This window comes from Mucor velutinosus, assembly GCF_035048745.1.
Source record: "Mucor velutinosus strain NIH1002 chromosome Unknown tig00000093, whole genome shotgun sequence".
Classification (NCBI taxonomy): domain Eukaryota; kingdom Fungi; phylum Mucoromycota; class Mucoromycetes; order Mucorales; family Mucoraceae; genus Mucor; species Mucor velutinosus.
The window spans coordinates 2,017,460-2,040,496 of record NW_027041907.1 but is presented as its reverse complement, the minus strand read 5'-3'; the positions used below and the strand labels follow the sequence as shown (position 1 = coordinate 2,040,496).

Genomic DNA, 23,037 nt, shown 5'->3' with positions numbered 1-23,037 from the left:
CAAATTGAGTAAGTACAGTAGGAAAAGTGCGAAAATGGATGGATCTCTCTCTTTGCTGTGCGTATTAAAACGTAAGATATACATACATATACATCCGTGAGGATACAGAGATAGACGATGATGGATGGCCTGGGATGTGAGACAGGAAATGGGGTGATGCTCTCTTTTTTTTTTGGTTGGATGTATGGATAGATGATTGCTTGGATGGATATTTGCAGCACAGAAAAAAAAATCAGTTGATATGAAATGAGCTACGTTATTTCATACAGTGCGAAGCTGCCTGCGACAACCAAGAAAAAGAGAGCATTGCAGGAGAAGGAGGCAATATAATATTGAACATAGTATTGACACATTTCCAATTCATTTAGACTCTATTAATTAAATATGGTCAGATACGCTGCTACTCCAGCCAACCCTGCTAAGGGTAAGTGTGCCCTTGTGCATTTCTTGCTCAACATACTCACACATTTCTGATTTTACTAGCTGCCAAGTCCAGAGGTTCCTATCTTCGTGTTCACGTATGTTGATTTGATGCTTTGACGTTTAGATTCAGTATTAACAGCTTGCCCCTTATTTCCAATAGTTCAAGAACACTCACGAAGTTGCTGTCGCTGTCAAGGGATTGAAGTTGAGCAAGGCTTATGCTTATCTTAACAACGTTACCGAACACAAGCAAGTCATTCCTTTCCGTAGATTCAACGGTGGTGTTGGTCGTGCTTCTCAAGCCAAGGAATTCGGTACCACTCAAGGTCGTTGGCCCGTCAAGTCTGTCAAGTTCGTCACTGACTTGTTGAAGAACGCTGAAAGCAATGCTGAGGTAATTATACAAGTGTTCAGGGTAGAATGTAGTAGATCAGGATTATTTACGATTTGTTTAAACTTGTAGGCCAAGGGTTTGAATGTTGAGGAACTTTATATCTCCAGCATTGTTGTTAACCAAGCTCCCAAGCATCGTCGTCGTACTTATCGTGCTCACGGTAGAATCAACCCTTTCATGTCTTCTCCCTCTCACATCGAGGTTGTCCTCACTGAAAAGGATGAGGTTGTTCCCCGTGCTGATGACAAGAAGGTTGTCAAGCTTAATGCTCGTCAATTGGCCCGCAACGCTCGTCTTGCTCGTGCTTAAATATTACAATCTCTTTTTTTCGTTATTCAATAAAGAAATCAGGAAAATTACAACATGTATGAAATGTTACTCTTTTGATCAAATCATCACATGAGTAGTAAACTTGTTAATATATATATAAGAGTGTGCGTGAGAGAGCATGGAGCGAGTCCTATGGATCAAAGGGAGAGAATACAACATGTAACTCTGCTGATCTCTTTTGAAGAAAACTTACATCATGTCACTTGGATCATTTGAAAGGGGGGGGGAGAGAGAAAGAGATAGAAAGATCGCTCCACAGCTCTATTTTTGATTTAGTGCCCCGCCTTCTGTTGTGAATAGTATCATAATATGTAACCATGTCATGTATGAGTAGATCTATCGAGCTAGTGCCATTAGAAAACAGCGTAACCAGGAGGGCCCAACTTTTTAGATAAATTGACATTGCGTGCATCGTTTCTTTTTCTTTCTTCTTTTCCCTTTTTCCTCAATTTTTAACAAAAATGTCTACTGAACCTACTACTACTACCACTACCGCTACTATCGACGCACCTGTCACTACCACAGTCGATACTACTCCCGTTGCTCCTGCCACTGAAGCTGCTGCTGTAGCTGAACCCACTGCCACTACTGCCGCTCCCGTCGTTGATGAGCCTGCTACCACTGAAACTCCTGTAGCTGATGCCACCACCACTGAAGAGCCTGCTGCTACCACTGAAGCTGCTCCTGCTCCTGTTGCTAGCAAATCAACAACATCCAAGCGTCTTTCTCTCTTGCTAGGCAAAGCAAAGACATTTGTTGATAAAAAGGTCTCTGATAAGAAGCCTGCCAAGAAGGAAGCTGCCAAGGAAACCACTGCTACCGCCACTGAAATTCCTGAAGCAACTGAAACTACCGAAGCACCTGCTGCCGCTGCTGTAGAAGAGCCTGTCGTGCCTGTTGCTGCCACCAGCGAAGAGCCTGTCGCTGCTGAATCAACCGAAGCCGCTGTACCTGCATCAGCTGCCACTACCGCCTCCACTGAAGAAGCTCATGTCGAGAAGCCTAAAAATGAGAAGCGCAAATCTATCTTGGGTAACATCTTCCGCAGCAAGGTAATATATTACACTGCATTTATCATATGTCGGATCAGATTCAACTCTTTTGTTGCTTGGAGTTTGAATCCGTCCATGGGCTTTTCCCAAAGAAGGTTCAGCATCAGCAAGGCTGGTGTGACCCATTTGGGTTCCTACTATTTTATTTATTATGGTTCCAGCCTATTTTAAAACTCTATCATGGACTTTTGTGATCTACCTTTCAAAGTTCCATTGTACAATAGTTACTCAACCTTTTTTTCTTGCTTTTTTTTTTTTAGAGCCCAGTTCAAGCTAAGGAAGCTGAAAAGACTGAACCCAAGGGTAAGGCTTTCTGAAAAAAAAGTACAATGACGAGATACAATAGACTCATCTTGCATATCATTTTTAGTTGATCAAATTGAAAAGCCTGATGAAACAGTCGTTGATAAGGAGGTTCAGGAGACACCTGCTGCTGATGCTGCTGCTGCCGCTACATCGGGTGCTATCGTAGAAGAGGAAGCTGATGTTGCCACTCCTGCTTCTGCTAGCAAAGAGGCTGCTCACAAGGAACACAAGGACAATGTCATCGATACCATCAAGAAGGGACCACTTGGCAAATTCTTCAACAAGAAGGAAAAGAAGGAAGAAGCCAAGGAAGAGCATCATGCCGCTGCCACCGAGACTACTGCTGATGTTGCTGCACCTGTAGTCGCTGACGAACACATTGTTGAGCATGCAGCTACTGCAGAGCCTGTTGCTGCTGGTAAGTTTAACAAACCATCAACCCTCCACCACTTTCTTCATAAACTATCAATGGAAACACATGTGAACATGTGTAACTAGTGTTATTTTTGTATACAGGGCATGTTTGTTGTCCTGTGTTTTCAACAATTCCTTCTTTTATACATGTACAACAGCAACATCATCGTTTATTTCTAATATTAAATTTGTTTTATTTAGTCGCTGCTGAACCTACCACAACTGCCACCGCCACCAAGACTTCTGAAGTTAAACGTTCTGGATCTCCCTTGGGACGTCGTCTTACTCAGATGATTCGTGGATTCTCCAACAAAAAGAAGCCCGTTGAGAAGAAGGAGGAACCCGTTGCTGCTACTGAGGCTACCACTGAAGCCGCTTCCGAACCTGCTGCTCCTGCTGTTGAGGCTGCTGTCGTTGAGGCTAAGGAACCTGAAGAGCCTGCTGCTCCCAAGAAGGAAGAACACGAAGAGCCTGTCATTGCACCTACTGCTACCACCAATCCTGCCGTTCAAGCAACTGCTTAAGCGAATCGGTAAAATTAATGAAATAGTTAGCTTTTTGTGTGTAATGAGGATGGTTAATTAGTATAACCCCCCATCGTCATTGCAGGCACAATGTAGCGACTACCCTTGAACATGTTATTAATATCCTTATAATTCTCTATTATTTATACTTTTTATTACTATTATTATACTATATTCTTATACAAAAACCGTTCTTCTGGAGCAATTACATTACACATCCTTCACAAACACATATTGCAGTTGATAGCATTGAATAATAATAATAAAAACTCTTTTTTTTTTTTTTTTTTTTTTTCATTATTGTGATTTCTCGGTTATTATGTTTTGGCAAAATAATCTTTAATATCACACCACCTTTGATGTGTAACAGCTTGTGGTTTTGTTTGATGTTGATTTGTATAGAGCACAAATCAAAAAATCTTGTGTTCGACATTGGTAAACAAAGAGTAGCGACTCCTCTTTTAAGCATCTCCCTATTCTCCCCTACATGGCATGCTGAAGCTTATTCAAGCTGATCATACATGTTTTGATTTCTCACCATCATGTGTCTATGCTTTCATTTGTATATGCACAGAAATATTATATCATACACCCAGTTCTTTTTTTTTTTCATTTTAATTTTCTTGTGCCACCACAACCGAACACCAAAAAAGAACAATATCCTTTAAAAAGGTCATACAAAAAGTATACATCATGAGCATCATGTTACATTGCAACTACCAAGATAATGAACAAAAGGGCAATGTTTAATAAGCCAAGCTAGATTGACCAAGTCGCTGTAAATGTTATCATTTGAAAATCACGACACGGTTCAGACACACTCAGCATATCATTGAGTAACCATTCTCTGTGATCTGACTCGAGACAGAATTTTGGATTCACCCCTAGTTGTTTCTTGCAGAACAACAGAGAACATCTAGATTTTTATATGTTTTTGGACCTTTGTGAGACCAGCAACAAGGAATCCGCTAATACAAATACCCTTTTTCTCTTTGGCTCATGTTGGAATGGACGCTTGACCTACATTTATTGTTTATAGCGTTGACTAAATACTAGCAGATGATTCATGCACGCACAAGCCCATATCGTATTGTTGATTTCCTGCAATATTTCCAAACACAAACAAAACCAGCTTTCCAAGGGGATTGAATAAAGTGTTTCAAGTGTATAGATTATATGCAGAAAGCATTGTAACTTTACATTTTGTGTACTGAATACTTTACAGATCAACATTAATCGATCCAACTTCTTATCGTCACGATGATCTGAGCTGGGAGATTCATGTATTCATGTGCCAAGGGCCTCCTCTGTCTGCTCACGAACTGTATCTCTAGGTGAACTCAGATAAAGGCCGCCAACGACTTGAAATACATAGCTAGATCATGTTGAAATGCAATTAATATATGCAATGTAATCAACACAAATATCACAATGTCACCCAGAAAATAGTCGAGGGTGTGATAGGTGTCATCTGCTCCCAACTTCCATATGCGCTTAAAAGCATCTATAATGGCATTGGATTCAGTCTCTGCAAAAGATTAAAATTTGAGAAAGGGTAACCTCCATATGCACATACATTTTCAAGTAAAGAGGATATCAAACATCTAATTTTATTGCCCACAAGTGATGGGCTCGTTGACAGGATCAATGGCATCATCATCAGCGACACTTGAAGCAAACATATAATCATTCATGATATCGTCCACATCGTATTGCACTCGCCCCTTTCTTCTCAGTTGACCCTTTGTCTTCTTTGTTGACTTGCCTACGAATTTGGGAGCCTCAATGCCCTTCAACAGTGGATTGTAAGCATAAGTTCCTGCAGAGCTATTGTCATCGGTGGTCTTCTTTTTCGACAAATCCATCTTTGTTACTGGCTGTGTGGCTTCATCATCAGACGACGAGGAGGAATCCGCATCTTGTACCTTGACTTGCTTTGTTTGCACATCGATTGTCATGACCTTGTGTCTGTTACTCTGCCCTTTTCTCTCTATACGTCTCAAGTTGGATTGCTGCTTTTTGAGCATCAATGCCTTCTCCTGTGATGTTAACCAAGGATTTGACTGGTCGGTGGGTAGCTCGAAATCAGTAGCTTGATCAATAACAGTGCTTCGCTGTGCACTGGTTCTCTGAAATTCTAGTAGCTTCTCCTTGTGCTGCTCTGCTTTCAATCGGCTATCATCGTCATCACTGCTTTGATAAGGTGAGCCATAGGAGCTCATGTTGCCGCCACCCAGCTTGGACGCATAAGCAGCTCTGCCACCACTGTTGGCACTGCCAGGCGCACGTTTGGCAGGCTGATTTTGCGCTTGCTTCTGTTCTGCTCGTTTCCTTTTGGCTTCTGCAATGAGTGCCACTTGCTGTTCCTTGGATAACACGGGCGATTCACAGAGGGAACATGGTCCAACACCTTCCTCTGTACAGATGATTTTGCCGCAATTCAAGCAATTCGGTGCTGCGGTAAGCAAGGGATGTTTTGTCGCTTGACATTGGCAAGGTTTTCTCTTTTTTCCAGGTGTTTCCGCCTTGATGTCTAGTTCTTTCAATGCTGCCTCCAACGTCATTTCTTTCTTGCTGGGCTTTTTCTCCTTTTTCGCTGAAGCATTCGTAATGGATGTCTGCTTGTTTTCAGATGGAAAAGCTGCTGCTCGAAGTTCGTTGGTTTGTGATTTGTTGTTCTTTGATTTTTTGTTCTTGCGTAGTCTGTCGAAGAGTGAGCAAACTGGACAATCGTGGTCATACATGTATCAGGAAACATACCCTGCAAAGTATTCGTCTTCCTTCTTTTGATGCACACTAATGTTGGCTGGCCACATTGTCTCATATGGTTGCTGATGAGAAGGTAGAGCTGGAAAAACACCCTCTGACTGAGTGTTTGGAATTGAAGAGACGGTGCTAGATGACGATGGGGAAGCAGTTGCATTAACAGAGGCGGAAGCTGTAGGCTTTGGCTTTGGCTTTGGCTTTGGAAATGCTCTGCTCTGTTCTGCGGGTGCTTGCTTGGGGTGAAAGCGACGTTCTGTAAACTCTTGTATGAAAGCCAATGCCTCATCGCTGGTGCCAACCATTTCCTACAGGTAAATATTAGTTGATACATGCGCGCGTGCTTTAATACGTATGTTTCTTACCAAAAGTTGATCAGCAAAGGCTTGTGAAGAGTCGCTGGTCATTAGATAGGGCAGTATCTGTGTCTGCAAGGTCTCAGGATCGAATCCCAAGAATACGCTTAGTTTATCAATAGCCCAGCTTTCGAGTGACATTGCTCAAATGACAAGTGTTTGAATAAAAGTGAAATTCATCAAAAATCCTGGTCTCGCTTTTATGGATGTCGAGAAACTGCGGCACATTCGGGGACATAAATCAGTCGAAAAGGCTGAACTGAGCATGTTTAGATGAAAGAAAAGAGAGAAACAGGGCTTTATTAATTGATACAACTAATTCAAATATGTGAAGGTAAAATAACAGAAAGGGAAAAGCAATAGAAAATCCAAAATTAACATGGTTTTTATATATACAATCCTTCTAATTGGCATTGACAAGAGTCTTCAAAATGTTCTCGAAAGTGTCACGAATTTGCTTGGTGGAATCACGTTCACGGAGGGTGACAGTACCGTCTTGAACGGTATCGAAATCAATGGTGATGGCATATGGAATACCGAGCTCATCGTTACGAGCATATCTACGACCAATGGAGGCCTTACTGTCATCTGTACGAAGAGAAACACCAGCCTTACGGAGCTCGCGAGAGTACTTGCGGACCAAAGGCTCGAAAGCAGCGTTACCAGAGAGAGGCAAGAGACAGCACTTGAAGGGGGCGACAACGGTAGGGAATGAGAGGACGTTACGAGCCTCATCGTCTTCACGAACCCACCAACTGTGTTCCAAAAGGGAGTAGAGGATACGACCGATACCGAATGAAGGCTCAATAACGTTGGGGGTGTATTCACGGACATGTTCGGTAACTGTACCACGCTTGACAGTGACATTCTCCTTACCGACTTCGATGGATTGACCATTGACTTGCACAGAACCAACACCGTTAGCCTCCAAGTCCTTGGCCAATTGAGCATATTGGTCTTCGGACAAAGCCAACAAAGCCTCCTCAACGACCTTGGCATCCTTCTTGTACTTGGGACCAAAGGTCTTCTTGTTGATTTCAACTTGCCAGAGCTCCACAGTGCGAGGCTCAGCCAATTGCTCACGAACAACCAACTTCTCGCCAGTACGATTAGAATGAACAGACAAATCATAAGCAGAACGATCAGCACAACCGACACATTCGATCCAACCGTAACTAGTGTGAATTTCAGCATCCCAACAATCACAAGCATAATGTGCCATTTCGTTGTCCATGTGTTGACGGAAACGGAGACGATCACTCTTGATACCGATCTTGTCCAAGAATTGGTAGATACGAGCAATAAAGTAACCGAGAGTTTGGTTATCGATAATCTTCTTCTCGACAGCTTCACCCATAGCCATTTGAATAGTATCAGTCTTACCGCTCATTTGCACATCCTTGGGCAACAAAGTCAAGACAACATCCTTGACATCATCAAACTTGGGATGATCCTTGTTTTCAGGATCAACGTAGTGCTCAATTTCAGCCATGGTGAATTCACTAGAGTGTAACCGAGTGTGAGATGACGGAATCCATGTATATCTGTGCAAATCTTACCGAACACGCAAAAGACCAGAGCGAGGAGAGATTTCGTTACGGAAAGAACGGCCAACTTGAGCAGAGGCAAAGGGCATCTTATCATTGTTGAATTCAAGCAGCTTCTTGAAGTTGAGGAATTGACCTTGAGCAGTTTCAGGGCGCAAGAAACTATGGCTGTGTGAGTACATTTGCGCTAAATACTATCGAACTTGATATTTACCCCTTCAATTGACCTGTAGGACCGATCAAAGACTCAAACATCAAGTTGAATTCTTTGGGTTCGGATAGCTCATTGCCAGATTCAGGAGAACGAATGTCAAACTTCTTCATGATGACAGCCAGCTCATCACCACCAAAGTTATCGATTTGAGCCAAACATTCCTCGTACGATTGGCGAACATCATCAGCTAATTCAACGGCAACAACAGTACCCTTCTTCTTCTTCTTCTTTTTGTCGACCTTGGCAGCGGCATCAGCAGCACTCTCAGCGGCAATCTGCTCGGCTGTCTTACCAGCCTTGGCAGATCTGGCTTCCTTGTCACCTTGAAGACGTGCCTCAAGGACAGCTTCAATAACGTGATCAGCTCTGAAGATTTCACCGTTCTTCAAGTCTTTGCACATGAAATCAGCAAATTTGTCGACATGGCCAGAGGTCTTGAGCACATCGTGAGTGGTCATGATGGTGGTATCGACCTCGAGCATCTCTTCCTCCAAGACGAAATGGTTACGCCAGAGAGAGATGATGTTGTTTAAAAGGGCACAACCAGAAGGACCGAAATCATAAAGACCAGCGACACCTGAAATTCGCAAAAGATAAGTCAAACTAGGTACAGATCAAACACTATCATCTGAGCTACATTACCACCGTAGATTTGGAAAGAAGGCGCGTAGAAGAAACGTTTAGTAACGAGTTGCTAAATGGAGATTGACAGGGCTAACATTTAGTATGGAAAAACTCATTTTGCAACTCAAATGTCGAATGGTGGAAAAAGTACCTCAAGAGCAGCTCTATCAAACTTATCAGCAGAAGCCATGTTGAGCAAAATAGTTGTAATATGAGTAACGAAGAAGAGCATTTCACTCATGCTCCTCCGAGTTTCTTATATACGCAAAAAATTTAAGTGGCTTTGAATTTTTCTACAACAGAAGATGAGTCAACATATGCTGTTGGAAAGGGTACACAATAAAACTTACACCGAAGGAGCCATTGTTACAAATTCATGCGTGACATAATAACATGAGTCAACAATACTGGTACTTGGCCACCTGCGTCGCATTACCATTTTTTTTTCCTATCATTAGCTGCGAGAAGATATTGTAACATTCGAAGAAGCAATTTGCGTTTTGTTAAACAGAGAATACAACGATGAGAATATACGCAAAGCGAAAGCTCTTTTCGATATGAATTCCAATTAGTGTATTTGGAGAGTTATCCTGAATTATCAATGCTTGTACATTGCTCTCCTGTATATCTTTCAAAACTTGCATTACCCAGGAGTAGCTTTTGAAGAACATTGACATGTGCATGCCCACCAGTACAAGGTACATTGATCTGTAAATCTATCTTTAGTGTGCGCACAGACTCGTTTGCATTTAAATAATATGATTGCTGTCCATTTTAAAGACTGGTGCATGCTATTTTATAAAGGCATACAACACATGAATGGAATTCTCGTTGGCCACAATGACTTGATTAGGGGAGTCTGTGGTGGGCTTGGTGCCTGAGATTGGCGAGACCTTCCAGTAGATCCCCATGATGGTATGATACATCTGCTCGACAAGATGACGAGCACATTTCTTGCTTCGTAACAACCATCTTGATTTCGATATACGACACCCTTTCGTCAATCTGACTTTAATGCCAAGTACCCAACATGTGTTAGGCCGAGTGAACATACAATGCTGAAATGTGTGCCTTTAACCACCCTTGGTTTTTTCCGCAGAATCCCACTTTTCATTAGGCATTTGGAAAGTTCACGCCTTGCTTCCTCGCATGCATCCACCCGCACGCCATTGAAAGCGAGATGGTCCGCCGAGGGTCTATATTAGAAATCCATCGCATTTGACTTCTTCTTTAACTGTTAAATGACGGCATATCACTTTTGTTAACCACATTTGGAAAGGTTGTCGACGTAAGTCGGTTTCTCAATCCAAAAAATTGTAAAAATGAATCGTTTTCTTTGGGATTCTCTTTTCTTCTTTTTTTCTTTTTCTTTTTTTTTTTTTTTTTTTTTTTTTCATTAAAGAAAATCAACGCACACTCACACTCACACTCACACACATCATGTCGTTGTTCGTCGGTCGCTTGCCTACTCATAATTTCGATGATAGAGATTTAGAGGACATTTTTTACAAGTATGGTAGAATCATCAATTGCCAATTAAAGAGAGGAACTCGTTTCGGTAAGTACATTTTGGGTGTTTATATAGAAAAAGAGGGAGCTAAATGATGTATGAAAACAGCATTTGGCTTTATTGAATTCGAGGACCCTGAAGACGCCTATGATGCTATCAGAGATACGGATGGTCTTGTAAGTACATGCTTTGTTACGTCATTTAATGTCGTATGAATGCTGATGGTCTGTGCCGTAGGACATTGATGGCACTCGCATTGTCGTGGAGAAGGCAAAGGGAACCCCCCACAAGCATAGTGGTCCAGGCTGTTACAATTGTGGCGAGGAAGGTCATTACGCTCGTGATTGTAGAAGGTAAATTTATATTATTCTTGCTTGATTTTCATACAGAAAGCTGCTTTAGTTTACAATATTACTTTTTATCAATTCAATATTCAAGATACATGCTCTTTCGAAAAGTATAAATGTCAAGTCAAGGAAATATACACAATTACACCTTTGAATAGCATGCTAACAATCTCACCCAAATTAGAGGTGGAAGACCCGATTATCGCAGAGGTAGTAGAGATGACAGATACAGATCTCGTAGCCGTAGCCCAGATAGATACAGTTCTCGTCACAGAGATCATTACAGACGGGGCCGCAGCTACTCCCGCTCTCCATCTCCTTACGATGACCGTCGTGGTCGTAGCTATTCTCGTTCTCCTCGACCTGCTGCTCCCAGAGGATATAGCCGTAGCCCACCACCTAGAGACCTTTCTCCTCGCAGAGATTATAGCCGTTCTCCCCCTCCACCATCACAACAAGAGCCAACTTCTTACCCATCAGAGGATCGTATGCAACCTGAAGATGAAAAGAGAGATTGAGTGAATTTGTAATATGGAATGGATGGGCGGTATATCGTAGTGGAAGGGTGAATGGGTATCATAAACTAAAATTAACTAAACATTACAACAACAAACCTATTGCATTTCTCAATTTCATCTAATAAATAATCAAATATTTTGAAAAACCATAAATAGCCAACGCTTTGATGGCAGCACAATGGTTCTCCTAATTCTTGTGGATCGGTATTTTCAGCTTTGATCATTTAAGTGGCATATTAACTTGTGTGTGTAGCTTATGGTCTGACAGTGTTTGGTACACTTTTATTTCAAAATTATACATATTTTTTTTTTGACACAGGGAGATATAAAGCAAATGAAAATTAGTACAAGGTGAAGAAGTTTTTGTATAGATGATGAATCGATAGGGATAGGTGGATAAAGTAGTATCTAAGCAAAAGACTAGGAGGGTAAGTTTACTCAAGAGTAAAGTATCCATATATACCTGCTGATGTTTGATAAAGAAGAGGGTTTGATTCTCCCAAAATGAAGTAGTCGGTATATTTGATCCGTACATTTAATAGCCAGCAACAACGACATTTAGTCATAAAAGGTACATTGTACACTTAACGAACCTTAATTTTTTTTTTTTTTTTGCTTATTGCCCTCTGCAGTGCTTGGAGTTGTGTGGCAAGCATGCTTCTTCACCTGTGTAACAAATGTGGTTGTATTTAACCAGATATAAGACATTGTATCAAGTATATCCTCTTTCTTTTCCCTCCATTGCTTATATATGACTGCAGATATATCAATACCTAGCAAAAGACGCAATAGACTGTTAAGATCAGTGGTGGATGCCCTTTACAGGTACAGACGGAGAAGGCAGGACAATCAGCTCAAGGTAGCAGTTGCATCACCTTTGACCGCCATGAACGATTCACAGTTGATCGCCAACACAAAATTAGATAGCCATATCACATCCTCTTGCACACAAAACATCGACATCAGCAGCAATCAAAAGACATTGACTTCTCGATTGTCTATCAAGAGCTTGACCAAGGCAATCCATGATTCAGGTGTCAGAATGAGCCGTTCAACTTCCTTGGCATCTTGCATCGAAATTTTACCAAGTAGTGATATTCAAGATCTGGATCGCATGGTGTCCCAACACTATATTCTTAGAACAGCCTTTGGCGCTGATTTCTCTGCACCCATTGTTCTATCAGCAGATCAAGAAATGCCCAGTCAGCTAGTTGTTCTGGACATTGGGTGTGGATCAGGAACTTGGACCATGGAAATGGCAACGCAGTTCCCTCATGCTCATTTTATTGGAATCGACAAACAAGCTTCTTTTCCGCATGATGTCAAGCCAAAGAATTGCCATTTCAAGCTGTTTGATATCAATCAGTCTATGGTCAAGCTGCCTTTCCTGGACCAGTCTGTCGACTACGTATTCCAAAGAGATCTTAACTGTAATCTATCAGAGACAGCCTGGTTGCCCCTTGTGAAGGAGGTTTTTAGAGTTTTGAAGCCTGGAGGCTGGATCGAGCTGGTGGAGCCGGTAATTCATATATTCACTTGTACAAACAAATTTTATTCACATGCATATTCATCATACAGGATATTGAAACACACAGCGCCTCGTCATATGAAGACTTTTTGATAAACAAATGTAAGTTCTGGCCATAAGCATATAAAGAATTATCTCACTCTATTTGTTTCTTGCAGTAATTGATGCCTTTTATCAACGTCAACGAGATCCTTTCGTCTCAAAAAGACTGTCTTCGTTTGTGGCTGTTGCTGGCTTTAGGAGAATCCAAAGCGACTTTCAGTCTATTTCTCTGGGATGGGGATATCAAAAACAATGCACTAATACGCCTCAATCGACCAAAAAGGAACATCAATCGCTACGATGTTCTGAATTTGCAAGAGCAGCAGCTAATCATCGTTTAGACTTATTGAAATCGTTACAGCCCTGGTTCACTCGAGAAAATAACATTAGTAAAACTAAGTATGACAACTACATCAGCCAATTACCAGATAAATGGTACAATGCGAAATCTTATACAAATTGGCACCGATCTACTGCACAAAAACCATACAGTCATGATGCTGCTGTCCATGCTATTGCAATTTAATGTATTCAATAAAATATATCAAAAGGGTTTGCTCATTCTTGCAATGCAAATGTTGCTGTACCACCTGAAAACCCACTATCACTCTTGGAATATGTAACAAAACAAGTTGCCTCATACGGCTGGCTTTTTATGATTCTGTCAAGTACTATGGTTACACATCTTGATTTGGCACAGCCGATCTAAAATCGAGTATGCAATCAGCTATCGATATCGGTAGTTGCGGTGTGCGGTGAATTTAATCAAAGGGATAGCACGGAACACGCATACAATGATCAATCTTGTAACACTCCTGAATATATTGACACTCATGGAATATGAGTGTAACTCTCTAATACAACAACTACTAATTAAAATGTTCTGTGATTTATCTTCATCTAGAGTTCTCTCTGTGTATAATCAGTTCTTGCTGTTGTTTGCACGTAACATGATGATGAATCAATAATCTGCCTTGTAAATGCTCAAGCTAAAATGTAATCTTTATTTCAAGAAATTAGTTTTGCTTAGAAAACTCATCAATCTCCTTTTGCTCATTCTCAAAATGTCTCTGCAGAGAAGGTCAAACACGAATCACCTTTATAACTTCAACAAGGCAAGAGTCGTTACTAGCGTCTACCTTGACGCCTCTGTTATTGTTCAATTGATGGAAAAGAAGAATATCCGTATATGAGTTCTATCTGAGTAACTGTTGGCTGCGAGAAGAAAAGCCGAGTGCAATATCACAAACCTATCAACAGAGAAGCTGGAAGTCTCTAGAGAGAAGTAGAAATAGTAAGAGAACGCAGAAACAGGCACTTACATGCTACCAACAAAAGAGCTGGACGCTGCACAATGTTGGATTTCGCTTGAACGAAGTAAAAATGGCATAAAATTTCTTGTATATGGAAGAAAAATACAACCATCGATCGCAATCAAGTAGTGGGTGTGTATTTGACCAGACTTATTGTTGCCTCATACTCTATGAATCTTCCGACCCTAAATTCATGTAAAATGTAAATACTACGATACGTTTCATATTGCATCACCATTGTCACCATAATCGGATTATTATCATCATTAAACGAGTCTGACCACGCTACGGATGGCTCTCTATCTTCGCTTCCGTTCGGTGAGAGCCAACCTACGCAGCGGCAGTTCGCGCTACCAATTGCCCTTGCTCATCGTATTAAAATACTGCTACTTTCATTTTAAATTTCCATTTACACATAAGAATCCCTCATATTATCTGTGGATCTAACCCTTATGTAACATTCCGTATCCATGTACATGTGAGATAATTCATATAAGTGCAAGTAGTATACTGATGCTACTCCTTTCTAGTCAAGAGTATGCCTAATACAGCAAACATTGGGTACATTTTAAGTCGTGATTTCTCGCGTAAAAAGCCGTTTTAGACCGCTAGAGTAGTACCAGACAGTTGTTCTCACCTAGCGGTTACTTACGAACACCTTTGAACAACTTTTTTTGGGATCGTCGAAAATCAAACGATCGCCTTTTTCACTTTGAAAATGTAGACTTTTACTATGGTATACATTAAATCAAAATGTTTCTCTCGACCCAAAGCAACCTCTGAAACCACTTTTAAGAGGGTTTTAGATGCAAAATTTTGACATTTTGGCCAAAAACCTTATTTCATGTTTTCTCAAATTGCTCAATAAGTTCAGTCAAAACATCTATTATACTTAGCACCATTGGAAGCGCCATGAAAATTACTCTTAGAAAGCTTAAGGAAGTATTTTTTTTTGTAGGGGAGACGAGCTCCAGTTTTTATTTTAAGCTTAAGGAGGTATGGGATAATTGTCATATTTTACATAATCAAATCTGGCAAAATAATTCAACCAAGTCGAAATTGTACAAAAGTTGACCAATCTAAAACAGATATTAATCGAAATTACAATTTCATTTGGCTGCCAAACTATGCCATATTGTTTATGTCAGGCCCCCAACTTTAACCATAGCCAGCTGATGCCATTCATACTATTATGAACATCCTTCATGTTTTTTTCAAGCTATTACTACGAAACGGATTGCGGGCTAAGGGGCTATATAGATTAGCCTGGCTGTTGGCTATATATTGCTCATCTAAATGCAAATCCTAACCCAACGATGCAATGTTGACCATCACCTGATGATTCAAGGCATTTGTCACATTTTCATAGCAAACAACAAAGCAATTCATAGATGGGAATATATAAAGTGTATTAGTACAAAAAAAAAGTAAAGGAAGAAGACGGAAAAAGTAAAACAGGATCATCTAAAGGTATTGATCTTGTTCTTCAATAGGTGTGTTGGTACCACTCGAAGTAGCTCTTGATCTTTGCTGATGCTTTTTACCCACCAACATGTTTTTCAGTGCTCTCAAAGCAAACACAGTGAGTCCAATGCCTGTCCAATCCTCATCATGCAAATCACGGAGGTCTCCAACTGTCATGATATCTTGATTTTGAAGTTTTCTTACCCATTCAAGAGCCTTGTCCTTGTTACGATTAGTGGAAGCAGCCGTTTCGAGGACAAATGTTTCGATGCTGGTATCATTGGGATATTCTACAGAAAGATATGGTTGTCAGCAAAAGGGTTGACTTGATACTCTAAAAAACAGTACCTGATGAATCCAGAGGAATATGTTCGTCTGAATTAGCAATAGGTGAGGTGGTTGTAGTGGGCGTCATCAAGTTGTCTGGTTCCAACTCGGACTCAACAAAAGCAGAGATTTTAGCTTGTTCTAATGCAGTAATGGTATCTTTATATCTCTCTTCTGCGAGTTGAGTTCTTTGCTCAAAACTATTGCACTTCTTTTCCACATCTGCAATCTTCTCTCTCGCTGCCATTAATTCGTTCTTTGCTCTCTCCAGCTCTGAACGGATGTCATTCTCTCTTCTCCAAACCATGCGGTCATCTTCAACCTTATCAGCCGCCGTGTTTTGTTGTTTCGTCAAATCACGCAAAAGCCGATTGATGTCTCCAGTAATCAATTGCTGATATCGCTCCGGCAGCACCTGCTCCTCAATCATCTCGGCAACGACGTCCTCTGCAGTGTCCGTATCAGCGTTGAACTCAAACTTTACAGACAGCTTATCCATGCCCTTGAAAACAACTTGCAAAGTCAACTGCTTCATACCAACATCCGTAGCCAGCATGACAACTTCAGGCTCCACTGCCAAAAACGAATGCTCCAAAATCTCCTGTGCCGACATGCGTTCATGTTCAGTTGCAAGACAGTTGTTGATCAAGGCCAGCACCTCCGGGTCTTGTACTCTGGACAAGCACTCGGGACGAATGGTCTGCGTCACTTTCTTAAAGACTTGAGCAGCGTTGGTGCATTCATTGTAAGGATATTCACCAGTAACCATCTCCAGTAAGCACATACCAAATGCATAAATGTCCACCTTCTCGTTGTAGCCTTTCTCTTCGTACATTTCAGGTGCCATGAATTCAGGAGTACCAATGACAGTGTACTTTTTATCCACCTTCATTTCAGCTGTGCCCATATCACCAATCTTGATCTCACCATGAGCACCATTAATAAAGATATTATCGCACTTGATATCACGATGAATAATGGTAGGCTGATGGCCATGCAGATAGACGAGGCCCTTTAGAATCTGACGGCACCATCTCTTGACAATCTTCATGTTGGGCAAAGGAGATAATTTTCGGATGTATTCACGCAATGTGCCGGATGTCATGAGTTCAGTGATGAATACAAATTCTGATTCATTGTACCATGCCTCATGAAAGGTGATGATGTTTGGATGTCGCACAGATTTGAGAATCTCAATCTCATGGCCCAAGGCTTTTACTTCTTGACGAGTCACCTGTAATTTGGGATGTTAATATTATGAAATAAATTTTCAAGGTACACAAGAAATTTACCTGTAAGACGTTCCAAGCGACTTCATAGCCTTCTTCTCTATCAATGGCCTTGTAAACAACCTTGAATGCACCTTTCCCCAGAAATGTATTCAGCTTAGCAAACCGGCCATTGTTGGATACTTCAATGACTCGTTCACTGTCTGCTTTTGATCTTTCCGAATCAATTTCAACATTGGGATTCATCAAAACAGACCCAAATGGCTCCATGTGAGGTTGTCGCTCGTATTCGGGGAACTGTGCTGCAAGCTGACGTACAAGTGAGAGTGAACTAGTTGTATTTTGCTCTGCATCGTTGTCCTTTTCGTATGCCGTTGCAGTTGGACTGTACACTCCAGAATCGATAGACTCTTCGCTTTTTGATTTCAAAATATTATTGTCCATGGTTTGCTACTCCTTTTTCTTTATAGAACTGGTAAGAGAGAGAGAGAGAGAGAGTGAGGAGAGAGGGAGAGGGGTATTGTTTGTTGCTTTCTTTAAATAAATAATCCTGGCTGCTTTCTTCTTTCTGTGATAAGTTACCAACCCAACATAACGCTGTTTGGGGCTGGTTTAAATGTGTAAATGTTGCGAGAAAAAATTGGCGTAAAAGAGAATTTGGATATAAATGTAGCCGAGTAGGTGTGTGATGTGAATCCTGCTAGCAATTAGCCCAGATAAATCGAATAGATGCTGAGGAAAAAGAGTAGTAGAGAAAGAGATTAGGGATAGTAAAAGATTTTTTCTAGCAATTTTTGTAGCTCAACGGAATTGAGCCAGCCTCTTGTTGCCTCTGGAATTGAAATCACATCAAGCTACCTTGCGAGAAATGAAGCTAAAATGCTCATTCACATACCAAACATGATGGCCATTCATCAGATTAAATATACGGGGCCTCTAGGCAACCATGTAGATCGATAAATCAGTTGCTAGGCAACCTGTCTGATGTAGAAATCTGACATGAACATCGGCCATACACCTTTCCACATCACATCCAATCTCATATTTTTTACAGATGCACACACACACGCACACAGACACACACACGCACACAGACACGCACGCCCTCGTTTATTCGTTATCGTGGTCGTCGTCAGTCAAAAACACTTGAACTAGTAGATGCGATGCTAATTTTTTCTTTCCTTTTTCCTTTTCTTTCCCATTTCTCTGCTTTACACCATTTTATTTAATACTACTTAATTTATATACATATTATATATTACTTAAACTTGCAAAAAAAAAACTGAAAAGCTTGAAAACGCCATATAACAAAAAGAAAAGACTCGAAAAAAAAAGACATGCAACAACATAATGGAAACATTCAGCAGTATCTGCAGCAATCCTCATTAACAGGAGCTGGCGGAAACCCTTTAACATCTTCTCTTCAACCTGGTCCCAACAATAATATGAACGCGTTGTCTCAACATTTTCCTGCTATGAACCGTGGTGCTGGAGGAAATAATGCAGACCCTTTTGTGTACGCTCAAATGATGAATAACGGTGTTGGCTCTCAGGGTATGCCGATGTCAGCCAACTTTGTCTTGCAGCAACAACAGCAGCAGCAACAACAACAACAGCACCAGCAGCACCAGCAAGACCATCAGGCTGCTCAAAAGATGCAACAATTAGATGAGGAAAAAATTTACGGGCTTGTATTAGATTTACTCAACCCTTCCTCGAGAGAGCAAGCTCTGTTAGACTTGAGCAAGAAGAGAGAGCAGTACGAGGATTTAGCATTGGTTTTGTGGTATTCCTATGGTAATGTATATCTACATTGCATTCACGACGACCTTAACACTCATGATGGTTTGCAATAGGTGTTATTCCTGTTCTTCTTCAGGAGATTGTTACAGTCTATCCTCTGTTGACCCCTCCTACATTGAGTGGTGGAGCTTCTAACCGAGTCTGCAATGCTCTCGCCCTTCTCCAATGTGTAGCTAACCATAACGAAACAAGAAGCTTGTTTCTCCAAGGTAAAAACTGAGAGCAAGTCTTATTTTTTCTGAATACTGACATTGATATATCTATGTTAGCTCACATCCCTCTTTACCTCTACCCATTTTTGAACACGACAAGCAAAACTCGACCTTTTGAATATCTGAGATTGACAAGTTTGGGTGTCATTGGAGCTTTGGTCAAGGTAAATAGAAGAATCAGCAGCAGTAAGAGCAATTTAGTTAACATGTGGACTATAGAACGACAATCCCGAGGTGATTAGCTTTCTTTTATCCACTGAGATCATCCCTCTCTGCCTTCGTATCATGGAGACTGGTAGTGAGCTATCCAAAACTGTGGCTATATTTGTGGTTCAAAAGATCCTTTTGGATGAGACAGGATTGGTAAGTCATGTTGCGTAGGGAGACCAAAGAGAAAAATGGCTCATCACGCTGCTCTAGTACTATATTTGCCAAACCTATGAGCGTTTTTACGCTGTAGCTACTGTATTGCACAACATGGTCAATCAACTCGTAGAAAGTCAAGCTATGCGTCTTTTGAAGCACGTAATCCGCTGCTACCTTCGACTTTCTGAGAACCCAAGGTAAATGTGTACATTTGGAACTGCATTACGTTGAACATTTGGAGTAACTTGAAATAATTTAATCAAGAGCACGTGAAGCTTTGCGTCAGTGTCTCCCTGAGCCTCTTCGAGACTCCACTTTCCATCAAGTCTTGAAAGATGATGTCGCTACCAAGCGCTGTCTTGGTCAATTGTTAATCAACCTCTCAGAAGGAGCCAATTAATGTCAATTCATTGCGAGAAAAAAGAGAGGGACTATATATATACATACATACACAACACACAACACTGACAACGCGCAAGCACACACAAAAAAGAACATACTATATACAACCATTATACACTCCAAACTTATACAAATCAACTATATATTTAATCATTTTCTAAATAGGCTGGCTGGATCCTATATCATGAATGTAGATGTACATTTTTCTTTTTTTTTTCGCTTCTTATCTATCTCACCCCTCCCTCTTTTGTTCTTCTTACCTTACATTTGAACTATTTCATTATTCCCCATAGTATTAAAAAAATGAATTCAGTTTCCAAAAGTAATTTCAATATAAACGCGCTCGCACATACTCATTTATAATCATAGACACTTTTTTTTTCGTCTCTGTAAATGCTTATCAACGAAGCATGATGGACTTTATTAAGAAATGTACGCTACTGACACTTTTGATCATCAAGCACTCATTGAGCCGCTTCCTCGCCTGCTTGTTCTCCTTCTGTTTGGGTCTCGACTTCAGAATCCTTTTGCAAAGCCTTTCGTACATTAACAATGTGATCGTTGTAGCTAAAGAATGACTCAAAGACGTTTGAGATGATACCCTCTCTGTCTATCACAAAGGTAGTGCGTCTAGATGAACAAGTTAGAGGGTCTTGAGCTTCTATTACATCCACATTTACGTACTGAGGAAAACCAAACAACAATTTGGGTACCTGAAATGTTGTCCGTAGCTGTCCCTCGGTATCAGCCAACAAGATGTAGGGCAGTTTTTGCTTGCTGACAAACTGCTCGTGAGACTTTACACTGTCAGCACTCACGCCAATGATCTCTGCCCCCAACTTTTGAATTTCCCTAATGTTAAATGTAATTACTCATTTTAGAAGTTTCTAGCACAAATGTAGAGCGGTGTCACTTCAAATCGATCACGAAATGCGCAAGCCTATTAAACATCAAGGACCTGAAGCTTAGCATGGTTGAGGTTACACATTTAAACGAACAATAGTGTATACCTCTTTGGTGCAAATAAATGTGCTATCCTTGGGATAAAAGAACAGGACAATGGTTGATTTTACCAATGCGATCAGCTAAATTGACATCTTGGTCGTGCTGATCCTTTACTGTCACGTTTGTAGGGGGCTTCTTTGTTGAGCAAAGCGTGAGATGTCATTTGGATAGCGTTTGAAGGATGAATGAAATGTTGGGATGTGGATATATATATAGCTGTCTGATGCCTCCTTTTTTCCTATATCAGTGGCAAAGCGCTCCTTGTTTGCACATTGCGATGAATAGTTTAATTCTTACCGCATATCAAGATTCCCACCCCCCCTTTTTTTGTTCCTTGATCTCAAGATGTCATGTGCTGTCAATGAGGAAACCGCATTTCGAAAAGGTGGTGGAATTTACAACGGATATCGAACTGCTGTTTCAATGATAGTGCCTTTCTATCGATAAGCTAAACAAACATATATCATGGCAACGGGATGGCAATGGTGTAGGACAAGAAATTATTATTTTTCCCAGGCTCATTTCAACATGTTGAGAGAGCTATAGCTGCCTACATGTTGGTAAACGAGAGACGGACACGCCGGCGCTTAGAAATCAAACAGCCTACTATTTTCTCCGTTTTCCAAGAGGTTTTTCATGTTGCCATCATTTGCCAATCCCAAATGAAAGAATGGATATTGCGTGCTTCGGGATTATTAACCTTTGAAATGACGGGTTGTTCTCCCTGTCACAAAACAAAATGGCTATAAAAGCATTGGAAAAAGTTTTTGGATGCAATGGACCTTTATCTTTCACTCAAATCAACTCATTTAATCATGTCTTCTGGATTCGGTACTCGTGCTATTCACGCTGCTCAACACCCTGACCCTACCACTGGTGCTGTCATTCCTCCTCTTTCTCTTTCAACCACATACAAGCAATCCGCTGCCGGTGTTCATACTGTAAGTATCTATAGAATAAGGGGTGAGATCAGTTGAATTAAACATGGTGTATAAAGGGATTTGAGTACTCCAGATCTGGTAATCCCAACCGCAACAACTTTGAGGAAGCCATTGCTAACCTCGAAGGTGCCAAGTACGGTCTTGCCTTTGCCTCTGGTTCCGCCACTACTGCTACCATTGTCAACTCTCTCCAAGCTGGTTCTCACTTGATCTCTGTCAACGATGTCTATGGCGGTACCTACCGTTACTTCACCAAGGTTGCTGTTAACCTCAACATTGAAACCACTTTTGTCAACTTGAGTGATCCTGCCAATATTGAGTCTCACTTCAAGCCCAATACCAAGTTAGTCTGGCTCGAAACACCTACTAACCCTACCCTCCGTATCATTGACATCAAGGCTATTGCTGAGCGCGCTCATGCTCACGGTGCTCTCTTGGTTGTTGACAATACTTTCATGTCTCCCTATTTCCAAAATCCTATTGCCTTGGGTGCTGATATTGTAATTCACTCTGTCACCAAGTACATCAATGGTCACTCTGATGTCGTGATGGGTGTTGCTGTTACCTCCAACGAAGAATGGTACAAGAAGCTCGCTTTCATGCAAAACTCTCTTGGTGCTGTCCCCTCTGCTTTTGACTGTTTCATGGCTCGCCGTGGTCTGATGACTCTTGAAGTTCGTATGCAAAGACATGCTGAGAACGCCCAAGCTGTTGCAGAGTATTTGGAAACCAACGAGCACATTGAAGAAGTTATCTATCCTGGTCTCCCCTCTCATCCCAACCACGAATTGGCCAAGAAGCAACAAAGCGGTTTCGGTGGTATGATCTCTTTCCGCGTTAAAGGTAATTTGGATAATGTCAACAAGTTGTTGAGCAACCTTGAGCACATTACTTTGGCCGAGTCCTTGGGTGGTGTTGAGTCTCTTGTTGAGGTTCCTGCCATCATGACTCACGGTGCTGTCAGCCCTGAAGATCGCGCTGCTTTAGGAATCACTGATACCTTGGTTCGTGTCTCTATTGGTATTGAAAACAAGGAAGATTTGATTGCTGATCTTAAGCAAGCTTTGGAGAAGGCTTATTAAT

General features: G+C 41.1%; 11 protein-coding genes across 11 annotated transcripts; 6 read left to right on the top strand and 5 right to left on the bottom strand.

Moving 5' to 3' along the window:
- Positions 1-384: 384 nt before the first annotated feature.
- ATC70_002418 (uncharacterized protein) lies at positions 385-1,126 on the top strand (the record flags this gene model as incomplete). Its single annotated transcript, XM_064821793.1, has 4 exons — positions 385-424; positions 484-518; positions 584-817; positions 887-1,126. 4 exons carry the CDS (start codon positions 385-387, stop codon positions 1,124-1,126), a joined length of 549 nt encoding a protein of 182 aa, XP_064681479.1.
- A 482-nt stretch (positions 1,127-1,608) lies between these two features.
- Positions 1,609-3,443, top strand: ATC70_002417 (uncharacterized protein; the record flags this gene model as incomplete). Its single annotated transcript, XM_064821792.1, has 4 exons — positions 1,609-2,199; positions 2,460-2,502; positions 2,570-2,923; positions 3,121-3,443. 4 exons carry the CDS (start codon positions 1,609-1,611, stop codon positions 3,441-3,443), a joined length of 1,311 nt encoding a protein of 436 aa, XP_064681478.1.
- Positions 3,444-5,053: 1,610 nt separating this feature from the next.
- ATC70_002416 (uncharacterized protein) lies at positions 5,054-6,703 on the bottom strand (the record flags this gene model as incomplete). Its single annotated transcript, XM_064821791.1, has 3 exons — positions 5,054-6,146; positions 6,204-6,514; positions 6,572-6,703. 3 exons carry the CDS (start codon positions 6,701-6,703, stop codon positions 5,054-5,056), a joined length of 1,536 nt encoding a protein of 511 aa, XP_064681477.1.
- Positions 6,704-6,965: 262 nt separating this feature from the next.
- On the bottom strand, positions 6,966-8,054 carry ATC70_002415 (uncharacterized protein; the record flags this gene model as incomplete). Its single annotated transcript, XM_064821790.1, has 1 exon — positions 6,966-8,054. The coding sequence occupies one exon, from the start codon at positions 8,052-8,054 to the stop codon at positions 6,966-6,968; it is 1,089 nt and encodes a 362-aa protein (XP_064681476.1).
- Positions 8,055-8,117: 63 nt separating this feature from the next.
- ETF1 (Electron transfer flavoprotein alpha-subunit) lies at positions 8,118-9,137 on the bottom strand (the record flags this gene model as incomplete). The annotated part of the gene is made up of 4 exons (XM_064821789.1): positions 8,118-8,271; positions 8,324-8,900; positions 8,966-9,017; positions 9,099-9,137. 4 exons carry the CDS (start codon positions 9,135-9,137, stop codon positions 8,118-8,120), a joined length of 822 nt encoding a protein of 273 aa, XP_064681475.1.
- A 1,250-nt stretch (positions 9,138-10,387) lies between these two features.
- On the top strand, positions 10,388-11,322 carry ATC70_002413 (uncharacterized protein; the record flags this gene model as incomplete). Its single annotated transcript, XM_064821788.1, has 4 exons — positions 10,388-10,505; positions 10,566-10,633; positions 10,695-10,810; positions 10,989-11,322. The coding sequence occupies 4 exons, from the start codon at positions 10,388-10,390 to the stop codon at positions 11,320-11,322; spliced, it is 636 nt and encodes a 211-aa protein (XP_064681474.1).
- A 751-nt stretch (positions 11,323-12,073) lies between these two features.
- On the top strand, positions 12,074-13,418 carry ATC70_002412 (uncharacterized protein; the record flags this gene model as incomplete). The annotated part of the gene is made up of 3 exons (XM_064821787.1): positions 12,074-12,841; positions 12,901-12,952; positions 13,009-13,418. 3 exons carry the CDS (start codon positions 12,074-12,076, stop codon positions 13,416-13,418), a joined length of 1,230 nt encoding a protein of 409 aa, XP_064681473.1.
- Positions 13,419-15,669: 2,251 nt separating this feature from the next.
- ATC70_002411 (Phosphotransferase) lies at positions 15,670-17,669 on the bottom strand (the record flags this gene model as incomplete). The annotated part of the gene is made up of 3 exons (XM_064821786.1): positions 15,670-15,959; positions 16,018-17,230; positions 17,289-17,669. 3 exons carry the CDS (start codon positions 17,667-17,669, stop codon positions 15,670-15,672), a joined length of 1,884 nt encoding a protein of 627 aa, XP_064681472.1.
- Positions 17,670-18,562: 893 nt separating this feature from the next.
- On the top strand, positions 18,563-20,006 carry ATC70_002410 (uncharacterized protein; the record flags this gene model as incomplete). Its single annotated transcript, XM_064821785.1, has 6 exons — positions 18,563-19,022; positions 19,082-19,237; positions 19,298-19,404; positions 19,460-19,603; positions 19,661-19,803; positions 19,871-20,006. The coding sequence occupies 6 exons, from the start codon at positions 18,563-18,565 to the stop codon at positions 20,004-20,006; spliced, it is 1,146 nt and encodes a 381-aa protein (XP_064681471.1).
- A 466-nt stretch (positions 20,007-20,472) lies between these two features.
- DOM34 (Translation factor pelota) lies at positions 20,473-20,980 on the bottom strand (the record flags this gene model as incomplete). Its single annotated transcript, XM_064821784.1, has 3 exons — positions 20,473-20,638; positions 20,693-20,860; positions 20,967-20,980. 3 exons carry the CDS (start codon positions 20,978-20,980, stop codon positions 20,473-20,475), a joined length of 348 nt encoding a protein of 115 aa, XP_064681470.1.
- An 848-nt stretch (positions 20,981-21,828) lies between these two features.
- Positions 21,829-23,036, top strand: ATC70_002408 (uncharacterized protein; the record flags this gene model as incomplete). The annotated part of the gene is made up of 2 exons (XM_064821783.1): positions 21,829-21,954; positions 22,011-23,036. 2 exons carry the CDS (start codon positions 21,829-21,831, stop codon positions 23,034-23,036), a joined length of 1,152 nt encoding a protein of 383 aa, XP_064681469.1.
- Between the last annotated feature and the right edge of the window lies 1 nt (position 23,037).